The sequence below is a fragment of the Jaculus jaculus genome, chromosome 2 (assembly GCF_020740685.1).
Source record: "Jaculus jaculus isolate mJacJac1 chromosome 2, mJacJac1.mat.Y.cur, whole genome shotgun sequence".
NCBI lineage: Eukaryota > Metazoa > Chordata > Mammalia > Rodentia > Dipodidae > Jaculus > Jaculus jaculus.
This window is the reverse complement of record NC_059103.1, coordinates 213,908,295-213,927,651: the sequence shown is the minus strand read 5'-3', so window position 1 is coordinate 213,927,651 and position 19,357 is coordinate 213,908,295. Positions and strand designations below refer to the sequence as shown.

Below are 19,357 nucleotides of genomic sequence, written 5' to 3'. Positions count from 1 at the left end.
CGGAGTAGCAGCAGCCCCACAGGTTTATTCCCCGGCAGAACCGCGCCCCGGCAAGGTCCCACCCAGGCGGGTGTGTCTGCCCAGCGAACCTCCCGCTGTGCTCTGCTGACCCCTGCTGGTGGCGCTGGGCCCGATCTGGGCCTCCTGGGGAGCTGCGGTCCAGGCCCTCTAGCTAAACGCAGGGCGACAGTCTGCGGAGTCAGGACCCAGAGGCTGACCTCTGGGGTTAGGTGTCCAGGGAAGGGTCAACGAAACCAAAGGAGCTCTCGGGGGAAGCCCGGGGCATGTTCTTGCAGGTGATGAGGTGAGTGGGCAGGGCCTGGGTGTCATGAAAGATCACGAAGATGCTGGGCTGGTGGAGGCAATCCACAGCGCTGTCGTAGCGCAGGAGCTGGCCAGAGGGCCGCAGAGGAGGCGCCCGAAGACTGCGGCTGCCCTGCCCGTAGTCGCCGGTCAGCACCCGCGCCACGAACACCGCCTTGTGGCCATCTGCGTCAGGGGGCGAGTAGCGATCCTGCACTGACAGGGAGGCGCGCTTGGCGAAGTACACGCCCTTCCCATAGAGTGTGCCTGCAGGACAGGACAGGTGTGCCACGTCAGGATGGTCAGAGTCAACACAACCCAAGCCCCTGCCCTCATCAGGCCTTACCATTGCGGCCACAGTAGCTGCGGTTGAAGCCGTGGGCGCAGATGTCAGACACAGCGGCTGCTGATGTGCCATGGTACAGTACCTGCTCTGCCTGGCGTTGCTCGCAGCGCTGTACCATGAGCTCCCGATGCAGCTGGTACTGTTGCTGCAGCAGCGGGTTCAAAACCCGCTCCACCTGCCAAGGTGCACGATAGTCAGGACACAGTTATATGGAGTCTCTCTCCTTACACCCATATGGGCTAGCCCAGGAAAGAGCTGAGCTCAGCAATCAAGAGCTCTCTGGTGAAGAACTTGCAACCCCATCGAGCTCTATTCAGCGACAGACATTAGTCATCCTTGTGGACTAAGTGGTATGGAGGGCTGGCTTCCAGGGAGGCCTCTAGGAATCTCTGCAGTGGGTGGGCAAACCCTATCCACTCACTAGACTTTAAGACCCTCAGCCAGGCCTCTGCAGTAAAAATAAATAAATAAATAAAGCAAGCAAGCAAGCCAGGAGCCTCACTGCCCTCAGGACTTCACTCCCAACACCCACAGAGGAGCACAGGCCTCTCAGTGATGGAAGACTCGGAAGGGAGAGGAGGCCTCCAGGACCAGTCCAACAAACTCAGGATCCCAAACAGAGCTTCTAAAATCCTTTTTTTAATGATATTTTGATTTATTTTCAAGCAGAAAGAATAAGAATGAATGCACCAGGACCTAGTGCTACTGCAAACAAACTATAAACACATGTGCCACTTTGTGCATCTGATTTTGCATGAATACTGAGAGACTTAAACCCAGACCATATGGCTTTGCCAGCTATTAACTGCTGAGCTATCTCTCCAGCCCTTATTTTATTATTTATTTATAAGACAGATAGGGAGAGAAGCAGATATAGACACAGAGAATAAATAGGCATACCAGGGCCTCCAGCCATGCAAACACACTCCAGACGCATGTGCCCCCATGTGCATCTGGCTTACATGGGACCTGGAGAATCAAACTTAGGTTCTTAAGCTTCGCAGGCATGTGCCTTAACCGCTAAGCCATTTCTCCAGCCCGCATTTTTTATAATTAAATTTTAAAAATATTTATTTTTATTTATTTATTTGAGAGAGAAAGAGAGGAAGAAGCAACGAGAGGGAGAGAGAAGAGAGAATGAGTGTGCCATGCCAGGACATCCAGCCATTGCAAACAAACTCCAGATGTATATGCCACCTTGTGCATCTGGCTTATGTGAGTCCTTTGGCTTTTCAGGCTTAACTGCTAAGACATCTCTCCGGCCCCCATTTGTTTTGTTTTGTTTTGTTTTTTCAAGGTAAGTTCTCACTCTGACCTGGAACTCACTCTATATTCCCAGGCTGGCCTCGAACTCACAATGATTCTTCTACCTCTCCTTCCCAAAGGCTGGGATTAGAGGCATGTGTCACCATACCTGGCTAGTCCCCATTTAAAAAAAAAAAAATTTTTTTTTTCAAGGTACAGTCTCACTCCAGCCCAGGCTGAGCTGGAACTCACTATATAGTCTCAGGGTGGCCTTGAACTCACAGCCATCCTCCTACCTCTGCCTCCCAAGTGCTGGGATTAAAAGTATATACCACCAAACCCAGCTTTTAAAAATATATATATATATATTTTTTGCAAGCAGAGAGAGAGAATTTTCATTTTTTTGTTTGTTTGTTTATTAAGAAATTCTAAGCTGAGGTTGATGGAGCACACCTTTGGTTCCAGCACTGGGGAGGCAGAGGTAGGAGGATGGCTGTGGATTTGAGGCCAGTTTGGAACAACAAAATGAGTTCCAGGTCAGCCTGGGCTAGAGTGAGACCTTAACTTGGAAAAAAGAAAAGAAACTGGCCTGTAGACATGTAATGAAAGCATAATGAAATATATCTAGATACTGTGATACTATATAATAAATATGTATTGTATCTTTTTAAAAAAAGAGACAGAGAGAGAAGAGGGCTGGAGAGATGGTGCTTGCCTGGGAAGCCTAAGGACCCATGTTCCACTCTCCATATCCCACTTAAGCCAGACGCACAAAGTGCAAGGTACATGCCCACTAGGTGGTGCAAGCATCTGGAATTTGACTGCAGTGGCTATGGCCCTGGCATGCCAATTCTTTCTCTCTCTCTCTCTAAAATAAAATAAATTATATGAAAAAGAGAAGAAATTCTAATTAGTCTCATCAAAGGGATGCAGAATAATATTATAGCCATAAAATAAGACTAACTGCTATGAAAACACTTGAATGTAAGAAACAGTATACCAAGACTGGGATTGCTGGGGAAGGGGACAAGAGAAGATAGATGGAATGGACTAGGATCAAAATACATGATATACGTGGATAAAAATTGTCAAAAAAGAACAGGATCACTGGGCAGGAGGTGCAGCTCAGTGGTAGAGTGTTTGCCTAGCAAATGTGTTAGATCCCCAGTACAAAAAAGAAGGGAGGGAAGTTGAGGAGGGACAAAGAAGATGAGGAGGAGAGGACTGTAGGATTGCTGGCTTGAATTCTGTAAGCAGGCATATAATGAAATGTTAAAGCTTAAGGTCCAACTAAATGGTCTAGATAGGCTTAGAAATTGGCACACGGGACTAAAAGAAAAAAGAGCCGGGCATGGTGGCACACACCTTCAGTGCCAGCACTCGGAAGGCAGAGATAGTAGGATGGCCATGAGTTCAAGACCAGCCTGGGACTACAGAGTGAATTTCAGGTCAGCCTGGCTAGAATGAGACCCTACCTTTAAAAAAGTAAGAGGGAAAAAGAGAGCTGGGGATATTGCTCAGTGGTTAAAGGCACTTGCTTACAAACCTTGATGGCCTGGGTTCACACGATGTGCAAAGTGGCACAGGCATTTGGATTTTACTTGCAATGGCAAGAGACCCTGGCACTCCCATAGTCTGTCTGTCTCCTTCATGTAATATGTATCTATATTGTCGTGTGTGTGTGTGTGTGTGTGTGTGTGTGTGTGTGTGTGTGTGTAGTTATATATATATATATACAGTTTTTGTTTTTGTTTTTTGAGGTAGGGTCACACTCTAGCTCAGGCTGACCTGGGATTCACTATGTAGTCTCAGGGTGGCCTCAAACTCATGGCAATCTTCCTACCTCTGCCTCCCAAGTTCTGGAATTAAAGGTGTGTGCCACCATGCCTGGCAATAAAAATATTTTTTAAAAAGAAGCCATGAGAGGACAAGTGAGAACCTGAGGCAGATGGAGTGTAAGCTGTGCATCACAGACACAGCACAGGAAGATGACAGACATGGGTGGGGCAACTGGGGACACATGGGAAGATACTTTCCTGAGCTGAGGGCAGTATCATCAGATGAAGAGACCCATGAAATGCCAAGACAGTGTGAGAGACATGTCCTTGGCACAGATCTAAAAGGAAAATGTCTACTTTTTTTTTTTTTTGACATAGGGTCTCACTCTAGCTCAGGCTGACCTGGAATCCACTATGTAGTCTCAGGGTGGCCTTGAACTCACAGTGATCTTCCTACTTCTGCCTCCCAAGTGCTGGGATTAAAGGCATGTGCCACCATGCCCGGCTTGAAGAAATCTTATATTGGATTTCTCACTACCAATACTGGACATTAGAAACCATCAAGCAGCCTTACGTGGTGGTGCACACCTTTAATCCTAGCACTAAGGAGACAGAGGTAAGAGGAGTGCCATGAGCTCAAAACTGCCCTGAGACTACACTGTGAATTCAGCCTAGGTTAGAGTGAGACCCTACCTTGAAACACTTAAAGAAAAAAGAAACCATCAAGAAATTAACTTTTCAATAAAAAAAAAATTAAGAGGGTCTGGAGAAATGGCTTAGCGGTTAAGGTGTTTGCCTGCAAAGCCAAAGGACCCAGGTTCGATATGCCAGGACCCACGTAAGCCAGATGCACAAGGGGCACATGCATCTGGAATTCGTTTGCTGCAGCTGGAGGCCGTGGTGTGCCCATTCTCTCTCTGTCTACCTCTCTTCTCTCTCTCTCTCTTTCTCTTTCTCTCTCTCTCTCTCTCTCTTCCTCTCTCTCTCTCTGCTTGCAAGTGAATAATTAATTTTTTTTTAATTTAAGAGGGACGAAAAAGAGCAATGCCATAAAAAATCCAAGGAAAAATATATTTTGAATCTAAATGGTGTATCTCAGTCAAGCCATAAGTAAAGACATTATCACATGAAAAAACATACCAGCCCATACAGATTCACTAACACAGCTTGGTCCCCACAAATAATACCAGTAATCCCACCAATGAAGATGCTCAGTAGAATTGGGGCAGGTGAGAGGGGATCTAAGACTGCAAACTTTTGCTGGGCCTGGAGGTACATGCCTTTAATCTCAGCACTCGGGAGGCAGAAGTAGGAGGATCACTGAATTCGAGGACAACCTGAGACTACATAGTGAATTCCAAGTCAGCCTACCTCAAAAAAAAGAAAAGAAAAGAAAAAAGAAGTACAAACTTTTTTTTTTTTTTCAAGGTAAGGCCTCACTCTAGCTCAGGCTGACCTGGATTTCATATGTAGTCTCAGAGTGGCCTTGAACTCATGGCAATCCTCTTACCTCTGCCTCCTGAGTGCTGGGATTAAAGGTATATACCACCACACCTGACTAAGTACAAACTTTTTATTAAAAAATCAGTACATTTAAAAAAGAAAAAAAAAGAACACATCAATATTACAGTTGCAAAACCCTTCTAATTATAAAAGGCATACACTTTATTTATTTCTGAGTGGAGGATGCACCAGGATCTCTTGCTGCTGCAAACAAACTCCAAGCACATGTGCCACTTTTGGTGTCTAGCTTTATGTGGGTATTGGGGGATGGAACCTGGGCTGGCAGGCTTTGCAAGCAAACACTTCTAACCACTGAGCATCTTCACAGCCCCTACTTTTTTATTATTATTTTTTTGACATATAGCTTACTATGTAGCCCAGGCTAGCTTTGAACTCATGTAGACCAGGCTTACCTCACAACTTCAGCAAGTCTCGTGCTTCAACCTCCAAAGTACTGGGGTTGCCAGCATAGGTCGCTATAGTAGTTGGCAATATAAACTTAGTAGCCAGAGGTGCTCACTGCCCATTCATAGATACCCCTGCTCAATGGAAGAATCTACACAGCAGGCTGTCAGGGGGCAGCACAGCCCAGGAGTGAAGCATGGCTCAGACAGAAAAAAGGAAAGGCAACAGTACAAGACACGCGTTAAGCCTGGAATCCACAACACTCTCCTTCGTGCAGTGTAGCTATGATGAGTCGCATTCACCTGGCTACGCAGCAAGGGTGGGTACTTATTTCAGTTACATAGTACCTATCGGCCTACAGCCAAAGTACCGACGCTACAGTATGAAGTTTGTTTATGTACCTTCCCTACGCAGTAAAAGCGGTGTGACTGATCACACTGGGAAAGGGAAGAAGGAGGGAAAGGTGAAAGAAAAAGAAAAGAGGTCCATTCTCATCCTTGTACAGGCAAGACAAAAGTCTCTAAAGTGATAAAATACCCTCAAAGGGCTGGAGAGAAGACTCTGCAATTAAGGCACTTGCTTACAAAGCCTAACAACCTGGGTTCAATTCTCCAGTACCCACATAAGGCCAGATGCACAAAGTGGTGCATGTGTCTGGAGTTTGTCTACAGAGGCGGGAGGCCCGGAGTGCCCATACTTACACTCTCCTTTCTTTCTTTTTTTTTTTTTAAATTTATTTATTTGAGAGCGACAGACACAGAGAGAAAGACAGAGGGAGAGAGAGAGAATGGGCGCGCCAGGGCTTCCAGCCTCTGCAAACGAACTCCAGACGCGTGCGCCCCCTTGTGCATCTGGCTAACGTGGGACCTGGGGAACCGAGCCTCGAACTGGGGTCCTTAGGCTTCACAGGCAAGCACTTAACCACTAAGCCATCTCTCCAGCCCTCTCTTTCTTAAATAAGAAATAAACCCTCAAATGTGACATCTAAAGCCATACAGGCATTCTCTAGAAGAACCAAACCAGGAAACCTAACTAACAAAATCAGCAGGTATGGTCACTGTGCTTTTGGACAGTGGTATTATGGCTGGTGGTGCTGGTGGTATTAAATGGTGGTGGCAGTGGAAAGTGTGGTTGTAGTGGGAATGATAGGAATTATGGTGAGTGGTGACTGTTGGTGAGACCAGGTGATGGAAAACTTTCCTAACCTCTGGAAAAGAGCAGAGCTAGTGCATTTCCAAGTGACTATGTGGAGGCTAATACTGCTGGCCCACCCGTGAGCATCAAAACTGGAGAGTGCCCTGCCCAGTCTCAGGGATCCTGGCTTTCCTGGACACGTGACCTGTCATGGCTGTCCTGGGGAGTCCTTCCTCGTCTATAAGCACACTCAGTCTTCTGGGTGAGAGGCTGCCATCTATCCTGTACCCCCTATAGCTTACTTGCCATCTCTTTGCCAGGCTATTCTCAAGAGCTGTCCCTATTGTTGCCTCTCTTTTACTCGTTGTTCCCTTGCCACACACAACAGCAGACCAGCCTGACTGATCCTACCTCCTCGGTCCTTCTTTTAGAGAGGACAGAGCCTGTATTCCCTATTCCCCTAGCACACTACCTTGGCCTGTGTCTCCTGTGACTTGAGGTGCCCTCACTTCCCTGGCTTCCCTAGCTCCTCAGCTCTTCTTTTCTTACCTACCTGGACAGACTGGGGCCTCCTAGGGCTTCACTCTGGCTCCCAACTAGTCATTCTCAGCATTTATTTGACATGTTCAATTTTATGGTTTGCCCAATTTAACAAGAGTACAGGACAAGCAGCCTTCATGGATATATGTATATAACATGTATGTATATTTTTTCTCAGGGCTGTGGATTGAACATGTCTGAGCCAAGGCAAATGATCTACCACTGACCTACATCCACAACCCCACAGATGCAAACACTTTTAGAAAGACAGAGAGAGTGTGTGTGACTCTGCCACGCTGCAGTTTGCCCTAGGTATTGCCCAGCTCAAGAGATAGATGACCCTCCGGATTACAAATTTTGCTTTTATAGGGCTATGTAATCCACACAGTAGCCACAAGAGGGCATTACCACTCTATGTGCCAACAAGGAAACTGAGGCATAGACATACAGTTCCTGGTAGGAGACTTATCAGATCCCAAACTTCACCAACCTCTATGCCTTTCTGTTTCCCCTACTCAATTTACTTATTTATTTATTTAGTCAGTTAGTTAGTTAGTTAGTTGACAGTGATAGAAAGAAGCAGATAGAAAGAGAATGGACGTGTCAGGGCCTCCAGCCACTGCAAATAAACTCCAGATGCGTGCGCTCCCTTGTGCATCTGGCTAATGTGGGCCCTGGGAAATGGAGCCTTGAACCGGAGTCCTTAGGCTTCATAGGCAAGTGCTTAACCACTAAGCCATCTCTCCAGCCCTCTCCTACTCAAATTTTGTGAATGCCCTGGGCAGAGACGGGGGCTCTCCCATCCCATCAGCTTTCAGCCTGCTGCATCCAGCAGCTCTAGACTCACCCTGATGATGCAGATTCTGCCGTGGGAAGTATCCAGGGTGTTGTAAAAGGCCTGTACCACTTCCTGGAACTCCTCAGTGCTCTGTGCCAGGCCCTCTAGCCTGCCCATGGGCCCCTTTGGACTCTGTCCTGACACTGACATGCAGGGAGAGAGGGCATTAGGGTCATGCTTGGGGCACTAGACCAATACCCAGTCCATTCCACCCTCTGCAAGCCCAAGGCACAGACTCACAGGTGTTGCTTGAGGGAAAGGCCAAACTCTGATCCTTGGGGCCAAGAAGGAGTGCAGTTAAGTGGCGGGCTGCACGGGCAGGCTGGGCCCCAAAGCCATGGAGGACAATGCAGTCACCGTGCAGGGCAACACTCACACCATGGCATTGTTCTAGGCGAGCCCAAAGCTCAGCAGGCAGCACACGGCCCTGAAGATTCACTGTCTCCTCCCGAAAATGTGCCTCCAAGGCAGTTGCTAGGGCCTTGTCCAGTTCATCCATATCCTGCTCAAAGGGTGCGTGTACCACCAGCTGGGCCCTGCCACCAATACTCCCATCCAGAGGCTCTTTGGCCTCTAGCAGGGGCTGCTCCAATAGGGAGAGGGCCAGGGCTTGCCTGAGTGCAGTAGCCTCTTCCTGCTCAGCCACCTGGCCTTGAGGATCCAGTGACTGGTGGATGGCCAGCTGCAGTGTGACTTCCTCCTCTAGCCACCCAGAAGCTCTGGTGCTGGGAGCCACAGGTTCCTCCCCAAACTCAGGTGTGGGCTTTTCCTTCTCCAGCCCTGGCAGGGCCTCCTCCTCTGGCTGTTCCTCAGGGTCCTTCTCCCCTAGCTCTGGAGGCATGCAGTCCTCCCCATCTAGGACCTCTAGGGTGGTCAGCAGCTTTCTGACTTCCTCTGGGGGCAGAGAGAAGCTACTGGGTCAGGGATCAGGCCTAGTCAGTGGGCTGGTGGGAAGGACAGGATAAACTGGAATGGATGGAAGATGAAGGTTGAGTCTGTGGATACAGGGTAGGCCTGGGAAGGTCACAAGAATAGGTGGGAATGCAGGGCAGGCAGAGGATTGTCAAAGTCAAGACCTCAGGACATCCCCGGGGAGTCCTACCTAGACTCGTGTTCTCCTGGTCACTGTGGCTGGAGAGGACTTGAAACGCCTCAGTGAGATCTACCTATGGGAAGAGAGTGTCAGGGTCATAGTCTCAGGGAGGGGGTAGAGGCGGCATCTGGGACTGGGTATGAGAAAGGCACTCCATGTCTACCTTTGCAGAGTCTGTGTTCAGTATAGCACTGGCCAGATGGTCTGTCACAAAGACACACTGGAACTGAGCCTCCAGCCCTTGGAGAAGGTGCTGCCCTTCCATGCCCAGCAGGAACCTGGCACTGCCTGGGTGCTTCAGTCTCAGCATGTGACAGCTAATGCTGCCCAGCAGACTCTGTAGCAACTCCTGGGCTGCCTGGCATGGGACTCTGGCTCCACAGAGCTGCAGAACAATAGGGGAGGTTCAATCCACAGGAAAAGTGCCCACCCAGATCCCCAGTGACAGAAGGGGCAAAGTGAGGAAACCTGAGGTGTCACTCACCTGAAAGCCAGCCACATCCATTCCTTCAAGTGGGAAGAGGGCAATGTCATCTAGGCTGGTGAGAAGGTCCTCGTGATAAAGCTGTAGAAAGCGCATGGCGCCTGGCTCCATGGAAACCACCATTTCCACCAGGCCCTCCTGCCCCGGCACTTCTGGGGATCCTGGACCCATGACTTGCCCCAGCAATTCTGTAAAGCTTTCTACTGGGCCCACTGAGTCTGCAGACTCCATGAGACCCTGGCTCATGAACACAGACTGCTCTGGAGATCCAATACCCAGACTTATGGGTCTGTCTTGCTCCAGAGACCCCATGGACCCTGAGTCAACTGGCACAGCTTGCCCTGAAGTCCCCACAAGATTTGCTCTTAGAGAGGCTCCTAATTGTTCTGGTGCCTCTTCAGGGTCCACAGGCAGAGTCTCTACATCTATCAGGACTTCTGCCAGCCCTCCAGCTCCCTGGAGAGTATGCTCAATGGCCCCAGGGCTCTGCGTGGTTGGGTGGTCCCCTGCACCACTGCCCTCGGCAAGCTCCTCTGGTTCCAAGACATCGTAGTGGGGGACAAGGCTTAGCTGGAAGCCGTTCAGCCAATGGTCCTGTTGTAGCACCCGTTCAGCCACTTGGAGGAAGGGAGAAGACAGAAGGCTTGTCAGGTTTCTGGAAGGGAGGTCAGGTCCTACTGGACCCGTCCAGCCCACTCACCCTGCCACTGCTGGAAGGAGACAACTGTGCCCAGTTGCCTGGGCAGGTTGCGCAGGCCCTCCAAGGTGCCGCCACCGCTGCGGCGCTCACTCTCCATGTACAGCTCCAGCAGCAGCATGTCCACAGGAGGGGTACTTGCCACCACACGCACTGCTTGGGTTTGGGGCACCCAGGTCACAGACACTGAGGCCCCATCCAGTCCCACATTCCGGGCCTGCTCCTCCAGGAAATGGACCTCTGTGGGTAGTGTGTGAGTCAGCTCAGGCACCTTCCCTAATTAGCACCTAAGCCCCAGCCCCACCTCTCACCTGCCTCAGAAAGGGGCATTGACAGCTGGACCAGGGCACGATCCTGCCGGGGGCTGTCCAAGGCACGGCAAGCCTGTATTGGGTGCCCCGTGGCACGCAGCAGGGTCTGGACATGCTGCTCCAGGCTCAGGGGTGAAGTGCCAGGTGGCAGTCCTTGGAGAAGCACACGTGCAGGGGCGCGTGGTGGGGCTGATCGCAGACTCAGCCTGGCACCATGTAGCCTATGTTCTGCCTGGGCCAGGACCCTCTCTGCGTCTGTGAGTGGGCACAGCATGTCAGGACTATCAAAGCTGCAGAGCGCTCAGGCTGCCCCTTGGGCCAGCCTTCTCACCTGCAGGCTCTTGAAAGGTAAGGATGCCCCCACAGCCAAGTCTCTGCCAGCTCAACACAGGCCCCCCACCAGAGCGTCGGCGGTTCTCAAAGTAGAGAGTGAGCAGTTCATCCGGCACGTCAGGGGGCAGCCCCTGGAGCTCTACAGCAGCCCCTGTCTCCACCTTCGCCATCACAGCCCTGAGGTGGGACACGTGGGAAGGGAAGAGGCCCACTCCACCCCTTCTGCTCTGCCCGCTCACACTCCTCTAGATGCTCCCCGGCTGTGGCTCACCTACATTCCACACTTAAGCTCCCTCTCTGCCCAGACTAGGACTCCTGCTCCTGCTGGGCAGAAGGCCTGGGACAGGAAAACAAAAGTGAAACTGAAGGGAGGGGAGGAGGAGGGGGGAGGGAGGGGCTAAGCCAGTAGCTGCAGTGAGGTGCTTCCTGCCCAGCTCTAGCCTTTGACCCTTAGGCCACAGGAAATTTCTCAGGCCCTCCTGTGAGCCCAGCCGGCCTAGCATGATGGATGGGTATCCCTTGGCCAGCCTCCATTTCCTCAGCTGATCCCTGTCAATCACTGTACCAGTCGGTGCTTTGCCACTGAGCTATTTCCCCCACTAGATGCTGAGACATCTCGCTGAATGCACGAGGGGTCCAAATCATTGTCCCTCACCCAGGGTCTGCAGACTTCTGAGCAGCAAAGATGCCTCATGGCCGGCCGTCTGTGGCTTCCTCCAGCTCTAACACTCACCAGTCCTTGCATCAAGTTCTACCTCGGCTCTTCTTAGTCATCACCATAACAAAGGCACAGAAGATATGCCTTGCTGACATGCATCCTTGCCACAGAAGGGGAAGTAGAGGCACAGTCAGGACCTAGTAGGTCTCACACCAAGGCTGTGCCTTTTTAAAATTTTATGTTTATTCTGAAATAAATATCACTAGGCTAGTCTTGAATTAGTGGTGATCCTCCCGACTCAGCCTGATGGGTGGGATTACAGGCATAAGCCACCATGCCATGCTGTTTTCTTTTTTCTTTTTAATAATTTTTTGTTTATTTTATTTATTTATTTAAGAGCGACAAAGAGGCAGATAAAGAGAGAGAGGGAGAGAGAGAGAATGGGCACACCGGGCCCTCTAGCCACTGCAAACGAACTCCAGACGTGTGTGCTACCTTGTGCATCTGGCTAATGTGGGACCTGGGGAATCAAGCCTCGAACCGGGGACCTTAGGCTTCACAGGCAAGCACTTAACTGCTAAGCCATCTCTCCAGCCCTATTTCTTTCTGTCTTTCTTTTTTTGTTAAAGACATTTTAGGGCTGGAGAGATGGCTTAGCGGTTAAGGCACATGTCTGTGAAGCCTAAGGACCCAGGTTCAATTCTCCATGTCCCAGGTAAGCCCGATGCACATGGTGGCACATGCATCTGGAGTTCGTTTGTAGTGGCTAGAGGGCCTGGTGTACCCATTCTCTCTCTCTCTCTCTCTCTCCCCCCTTCTCTGTCTCTAATAAATAAATAATAAAATCTTTTTGTAAAAGACATTTTATTTGAGAGAGAGGCACAGAGAAAGAAGCAGAGTGGGTATGGGCATACCAGGGCCTCTTGCCACTACAAAGAAACTCCATACTGGGAGCGAGGGGCATACGCATCTGGCTTTTTGTTGGTACTGGGGAATCGAACTCGGGCTGTCAGGCTTTGCAAGCAAGTGCCTTTAACATCTGAGCCATCTCTCCAGCCCCAGGCTGCTGTTTTCTTCTGACAGGACTCATCACCTTCTAACATACTTGGGCCAATTCCTGCTATAAAGGGCCGGCCATAAATGAGCTGTTAACATGGTCACAGCTTGAAATCAACCATGGTTGGAGTGTTTAAATTAAGGGCCTGTATACAAGCTACATACAGGTCAAGCTGGGCATGGTGGGAATGCTTTTAATCCCAGCACTGGGGAGGCAGAAGTAGGAGGATCGTCATGAGTTTGAGGCCACCCTGAGACTTACAGGTCAGCCTGAGCTAGAGTGAAGCCCTACCTCAAAAACAAAAAAAAACAAAAAAAAACCAACAAAAAAAAAAAACCCTACAGATCAAAGATTTCCTTCCCTAGATGTGCTTGTGGGTACAGGAGAGAGCCTTTTCCCAAACACTGCCCACCCTGGGGAAGGCCAGGGAGGCACTGGAAGGGCCCCAGAAACCCAGGAAACCATCAAGGAGACACCCTTTCTTCTGAATTTAGGAATTAACTCCCTTCCCGGAATAGCGAGCCGAACTGACCAGCACGGGCCAGTGCCTCCGGAGGTCTCCAGGTCCCAGACCCCACCCCAACCTTCAGCCAACGCTGCAGCGACGCGGAGCCCGCCCGGGCCGCAGCACGCCGCCGCCGAGGCCTAGCTGGAGGTCTGCGCAGAAGCTGCCCGCGCCCCGCCCGCCGCAGCCCCACCCGCCGCAGCCCCGCCCCGTCACAAGGCCCGGCCGCGTCTCCCGCTGCAGGCGCCAGCGAACTAGCCGGCCGCCGGCGGGTGCAGGTGCGGACGCCCGGCCATCACCGCGCGGCCGCGCAGCGACGCCGACGCCCCGGCCTGCGGCTCCTCGGCAGCGGTGAGTGCCCGGCCCGTCGCCCGGAGCAAGCCTCCCCTCCGCAGCCCCGCAGCCCCTCGCAGGGTCAGCCCGCCCAGTCGTGCGTAACCGGGGCCGTCTTCGGTCATTCGGTCCGGCCAGGGCGCGCGGCCGGGGTTGGCAGCGGCGGTGGGGGTGGGGAGCCGCGGCGGCCGGGACCGGGAGGGAGGGAGGAGGGGGCGGCGCACTGCGGCGGGTCAGGACCTGACCTCGGCCCGGAGCCCCCGACCCGACCCGGCAGCAGGGCCCCCAGCCCTAGGCGTGCGTTCTGTGGCCGCCGCCCCCTTCCCTTGTCACCCCCACCCTTGCTTTGTTCCTTGCACGCCCTCTGGTCGCTTCCATCCCCCACACACCCCCGCACCCCGCTGTTCCTGGCGTACCCCACTAGCAGACACCCTAGCAGCCAATCCGGGCCTGCCCCTCGCACTGGGAGCGAGGGACATTCGGGCCTCGCGCTTGGGAGGAGGGTCAGGACTCCCGTTGGTCACAGATGGCCTGCGGATTTCCTGGGATAGAAATAGCCGCTAGCGCTGGTCCCGTCAAGCTGCTTAAGGGGCGGGATGTGAAAGGGAGGGCCCGGGCACATCTCCGCGCTCCCCCAGCCCCCTCCTGGCTGAGCTGTGACCCGAAGGGTGCCCTCGGCGGTGAGAAGGCAACTCCAAAGCCCCAGACCCCGGGCTAACAGCCATCAGCCCTTCCCCTCCCTTCCTCCATCCCTAGGTCGGCCTACAGGGGTCCACGCCACTTACTGGTCCCCACCCATCTCTCCTGGCCTCCTTGCTCAGGGACTCCCGCAGCCTAGAACAAAGGTCACAGTCCCCATTTACTGCTGGGTGTCTTAGCAGGTAGGGCAGTCACTGGTCCTCTGAGGGCTAACTGTTCTCTGTTTCTCCTCTAGGGGCAGCTGGCAGAACCTGAGGCCATGTCCCATGAAAAGAGTTTCTTGGTGTCTGGAGACAACTACCCTCCTCCAAACCCTGGATATCCTGTGGGGCCCCAGCCCCCCATGCCTCCTTATGTTCAGCCTCCCTATCCTGGGGCCCCTTACCCACAGCCCCCTTTTCAGCCCTCCCCCTATGTTCAGCCAGGGTATCCCCATGGTCCTAGCCCCTACCCCCAAGGGGGCTACCCTCAAGGCCCTTACCCCCAAGGAAGCTACCCACAGGGGCCTTACCCACAGAGCCCCTTTCCCCCAAATCCCTATGGACAGCCATCACCCTTCCAGGCACAGGACCCTGACTGTGAGTGTGGGAAAAGGTGGGATGGGGCAGGGGTACAACTGCCCTCAAGAACCATTAAACGCAGTCCCTGTGCCCCCAGCACCACGGCATGGGAACTACCAGGAAGAGGGGCCACCTTCCTACTATGACAACCAGGATTTCCCCTCTACCAACTGGGATGACAAGAACATCCGGCAGGCCTTCATCCGAAAGGTGGGGTCCTTGTGCAAGTGGGAGGGACTGGGGGGCAGCAAAGATGGGAGCTCTGAATCGCCCCTTTTCCAGGTGTTTCTGGTGCTAACCCTGCAGCTGTCAGTGACTCTGTCTACGGTGGCTGTGTTCACTTTTGTCCGGGAAGTGAAAGGTTTTGTCCGGGAGAACGTCTGGACCTACTATGTCTCCTACGCTATCTTCTTCATCTCCCTCATTGCCCTCAGCTGTTGTGGGGACTTCCGGAGAAAGCATCCTTGGAACCTTGTGGCACTGGTAACCCCTGAACATGAGGCCAGTTCCCCCCGGGCCAGTGGAACAGGGAAGGGTGTGGGGGGGGGCACAGGGTAGGAGCAGCTCTGCACATCCAGGGCCTGGCGTGGTCCTCTTCTCCCACAGTCAATTCTGACCATCAGCTTGTCCTACATGGTGGGCATGATCGCCAGCTTCTACAACACAGAGGCGGTCATCATGGCTGTAGGCATCACCACAGTCGTCTGCTTCACAGTGGTCATCTTCTCCATGCAGGTGAGCCCCACCCCCACCCCAGGCAGAGCTGCAGCCCCAGGGCCCCTAGCCTGTCCCAGGCCTGGGCACCCACATCCTCTGCTGCTCCTGCTTCTCATTCCAGACCCGTTATGACTTCACCTCGTGTATGGGCGTGCTCCTGGTCAGTGTGGTCGTGCTCTTGATCTTTGCCATTCTCTGCATCTTCATCCGGAACCGCATCCTGGAGATCGTGTACGCCTCACTTGGCGCCCTGCTCTTCACCTGCGTGAGTGACGGGTGGCAGGCCTTTTCCAGGGAGATGCTGGGGTGAGTGGGTATGCTCTTTCCTGGCACTGCCATGTTTTCACCCCCCAGTTCCTGGCAGTGGACACCCAATTGCTGCTGGGGAACAAACAGCTGTCCCTGAGCCCAGAGGAGTATGTGTTTGCAGCACTGAACCTGTACACGGACATCATCAACATCTTCCTATATATTCTTACCATCATTGGCCGTGCCAAGGAGTAGTGCCAGCTCCCCAATGAGGTGGCATGGCTGGTCCGGACCCTGCCCCTGGCATGGCAGTGCCATCTGTACTTCCCTCTCTCTGGTCCGCAGGCATGGCCTGGGACAGAAGGAGCCCCTGTCCCACCCTTGTGTATGTACACTGCAAATACTTAATTTGAACCTGCTGTGGTCACAGCATGGCCCCTTTTAGCCTTCTTGCCCCTGACGAGGGGCAATGGGACTGCATTTGTGTGACACCACCTGTCCAGTCATTGTTGCATGAGCCCTGTCTGCCAGCCCACCCCAGAGTCTGGGAGCACCACCAGGTCTTAGAAGATAGGGATCGAGCCAAGAGCCGAGGGTGCACGTTTTTCCTCCAGTCCCAGCTCCCCCGGCATAGAGTACCCTCTTTTCCTCCCCACCTTGCCCTCTGGGGGGACATGCAGGGTGGAGTCTCACTCCTGTGCTGAGCCCTGAGAGCAGAGGGGATGGCATGTTTCAGGGGAGGAGCTGTCTTCTCATGCTGTTGGAATTAAAATTCCAATAAAGGGTACCTTCTGCTCTCTGTTCTCGTCTCACTTCACTGCCACTTTTTGTTGTTGTAATTTTTTGGTTTTTTTGAGGTAGGATCTTGCTCTAGCCCCAGAATTCACTATGTAGTCTCAGAGTGGCCTCGAACGCATGGCGATCCTCCTACCTCTGCCTCCCACATGCTGGGAGTAAAGGCGTGCGCCACCATGCCCTGCTCGCTGCCTTTGTCTCTGTGAGGTGTAAAGGCTGCAAACCCTTCACCCTGGCTGCACATGAGCCCAGGACGGGCACTGACATTGGAGCTTAATGACAGGAGCTAACCCTTTCTCTATGCTTCCATCACCTCCCTTGCCATCTTACCAGCAGCATTTCTTTCTTTCTTTGTTTTTCGAGGTAGGGTCTCGCTCTAGCTCAGGCTGACTTGGAATTCACTATGTAGTCTCAGGGTGATCTTGAACTCACAGTGATCTTCCTACCTCTGCCTTCCAAGTGCTGGGATTAAAAGTGTGTGCCACCACACACAACTTACATTTCAAAATGTGTATTGGGATCTGAGCGGGTGGACAGAGACCTGAGATACCTGGGCATGGTGCCAGCCATATGATGGGAAGTAGCCTGGCGCCATGTACCACTCCATCTTGAGGATGACATAGTATAACAATTGGTCTTGTGAGCTCCTTACATCTCTGCCCAGAGGCCACCAACATGGCTCATTGACATAACCCTGACAGAGATAAGGCTCTGCCAGGCAAGCTCCTTGGCCTCCCCCTGACACATGGTACCAGACCCTCAGGCCTAGGCTCAGCCTGTTCTGCAACCCTCTCTTTGCTCTTGCCACATCCCTGGAGCCTCACCCACTCAGCCCCCTGGCTATGTAACCCACTGTCTGAATCCTCACCCTCCTGTCAAAGGTCCCTTGATGCCTAGAGCACAATTCTGTCTGACCCTCCAGGCTCCTGTACCTCAGGGTCAGGCCAGTCTTGACCCTGTGCCCTGCCTTCCTGAGGATGCTACATCCAGCTTGACATGGGAACCTCCCCAGGGCTCCTGCTCCCCTCCAGTCTATGTGTGTATGCTTGCTTAACTGGCACCAGGACCTCACATACATGAATATGAATGTACTTGCACCCACACCCCACAGACCATCCAATGTCCACGGGCCCCTCAGCTGTAAAGCCACAAGTACCTTCCCCAAACCTGGGGCTCTGTGAATGTACTTGCACCCACACCCCACAGACCATCCAATGTCCACGGGCCCCTCAGCTGTAAAGCCACAAGTACCTTCCCCAAACCTGGGGCTCTGCATTATCTTCCCCAGGCCAGAAGTGGCTGTCCCCTTCATCTTACCTCTTCCCCCATCCACCCTCCTCTGCCTCTTTTAGACCAATTCATGACTACCAACCCTCCACCAAACTGTGAGGTGTGAGCTACCAGTCACGTAGCCCACCTACCTAAGACCCTCTTACCTGGTACCCACAGGATGAAGCCCACATTCCTTAGTATGTCCCCAGCTGTCATCTGCCCACTGGCTGTTCCAGCTGCCCTCCTACTTTCAGCTCCAGCCCTGACCTCATACAACTAAAGTCACAAGAAGGCTTCACCTTGCAGGGCTGTCACTATTCACAGCCCTCCTCCAGGGACAGGGATGCACTATCAGGGGCCCCTTCAAGTTCACCTGACTCTGCAACAGCTAACAGTCAACTGCTGAGTACCACCCAGGTGATATCCCCCGCCTCCTTCTATCATATCCTTGAACAGGTCCAGTTTCTAGTACAAAATGCTGTGCCAAGTCTTTGTAAGCATGCTGACTAGAAGGGGCCAGCATAAGGGTGGGGATCTTGCTCAATGGATAAGATTTTGCCTAACATGTGCAAGGCCCTGGGTTTGATCCTCATAACAGAAAAAAAGGAAGGGAAGAGGGGGTGGGGAAATTATTAGAGAGGAGAGGAGAGGGAGGAGTGGGGGAAAGGACATGAGATTCCTCAGAGTTTCATACCAAAGAGGAAAGACCATGACATGGTCAGGAACGTCCTGGTAGGAGGAGGAGACCAGGCAAAATCACAAAGGATAGTCAACAGGCCAGCGTTTCCTGAGAACATCCAAAGACAAACTTGACTGACAGATGGGGTTTCCTGGGGACAGCTAGGGTCTGGAGGTGAAAGCCAGGGCCAGGGGAACGGAAGCAAAGGCCCTACTCCAAGAAAATAGTCCAGGGCCAAACAGAAGGGATTGGACATGTTTTGGAAGTGAAGGTCTCTCAGTAGGTGCCACTGGCTGGGTTTGTATTCAAGAAAATAAACCCAGAAAGGGGGGTGCAGGAGGTCTGTGGCTGGGTCAAGGGAAGAAAGCAGGAGAGAAGCTACTGAGATGTGCCAGAGAGAACTGTAAACAGAGAACAGATCAGTGCTACAGAGTGTACTTTGGTAGGACCTCCACCCACTGAGAAAGGCAAGTGAAATGAGCTCCTGAGGCTAGGTGGTTGAATAGGTAGGAGTGCTCACATGGGTACATGAAGCTGTATGAACTCAGGTCACAGTAGGGATTTTTCAGGTAAGAAAGATGAGGAGGTCCAACACTTGAGAGACAGCCTACCCTATCTGCAAGGCCTTGGTGCAGCTAGGAGTTGGCCTGGCACTCATAGATAGAGGGATTGGTGTTTTTAGGAGCTGGCCTGGAGCTCACAGATAGAGGTCTCAATGTGCTGTCTAGAAGTCAAAACAATTTCACAGAACATTGACAGCAGGCCTGGTCACTCTGTTACCATAATGGAAAAGACAAAAACAAGGCCCCTCTGTAATCATGTC

At 52.4% G+C, this 19,357-nt stretch overlaps 2 protein-coding genes across 8 annotated transcripts; one reads left to right on the top strand and one right to left on the bottom strand.

The window, feature by feature from the left end:
- Positions 1-5: 5 nt before the first annotated feature.
- Positions 6-14,453, bottom strand: Parp10 (poly(ADP-ribose) polymerase family member 10). Of its 7 annotated transcripts, XM_045143172.1 has the most exons (13): positions 14,349-14,426; positions 13,980-14,105; positions 11,666-11,828; positions 11,009-11,187; positions 10,678-10,932; positions 10,370-10,606; positions 9,670-10,286; positions 9,349-9,570; positions 9,195-9,258; positions 8,333-8,986; positions 8,102-8,235; positions 650-824; positions 6-570 (listed from the first exon to the last, which is right to left on the bottom strand). In XM_045143172.1, exons 4-13 carry the CDS (start codon positions 11,178-11,180, stop codon positions 227-229), a joined length of 2,874 nt encoding a protein of 957 aa, XP_044999107.1. In that variant the 5' UTR covers positions 11,181-11,187; positions 11,666-11,828; positions 13,980-14,105; positions 14,349-14,426; the 3' UTR covers positions 6-226. The 7 variants fall into 7 exon arrangements, with proteins under 7 accessions (XP_044999107.1, XP_044999109.1, XP_044999108.1 ...); XM_045143174.1 differs by lacking the exon at positions 13,980-14,105 and having other exon boundaries at positions 11,744-11,828; positions 14,349-14,371; XM_045143173.1 differs by lacking the exon at positions 14,349-14,426 and having other exon boundaries at positions 11,744-11,828; positions 13,980-14,147.
- Grina (glutamate ionotropic receptor NMDA type subunit associated protein 1) lies at positions 13,459-16,589 on the top strand. Its single transcript, XM_045143179.1, has 7 exons — positions 13,459-13,581; positions 14,498-14,840; positions 14,920-15,032; positions 15,105-15,305; positions 15,429-15,557; positions 15,661-15,804; positions 15,894-16,589. The coding sequence occupies exons 2-7, from the start codon at positions 14,522-14,524 to the stop codon at positions 16,041-16,043; spliced, it is 1,056 nt and encodes a 351-aa protein (XP_044999114.1). The 5' UTR covers positions 13,459-13,581; positions 14,498-14,521; the 3' UTR covers positions 16,044-16,589.
- Positions 16,590-19,357: the final 2,768 nt, after the last annotated feature.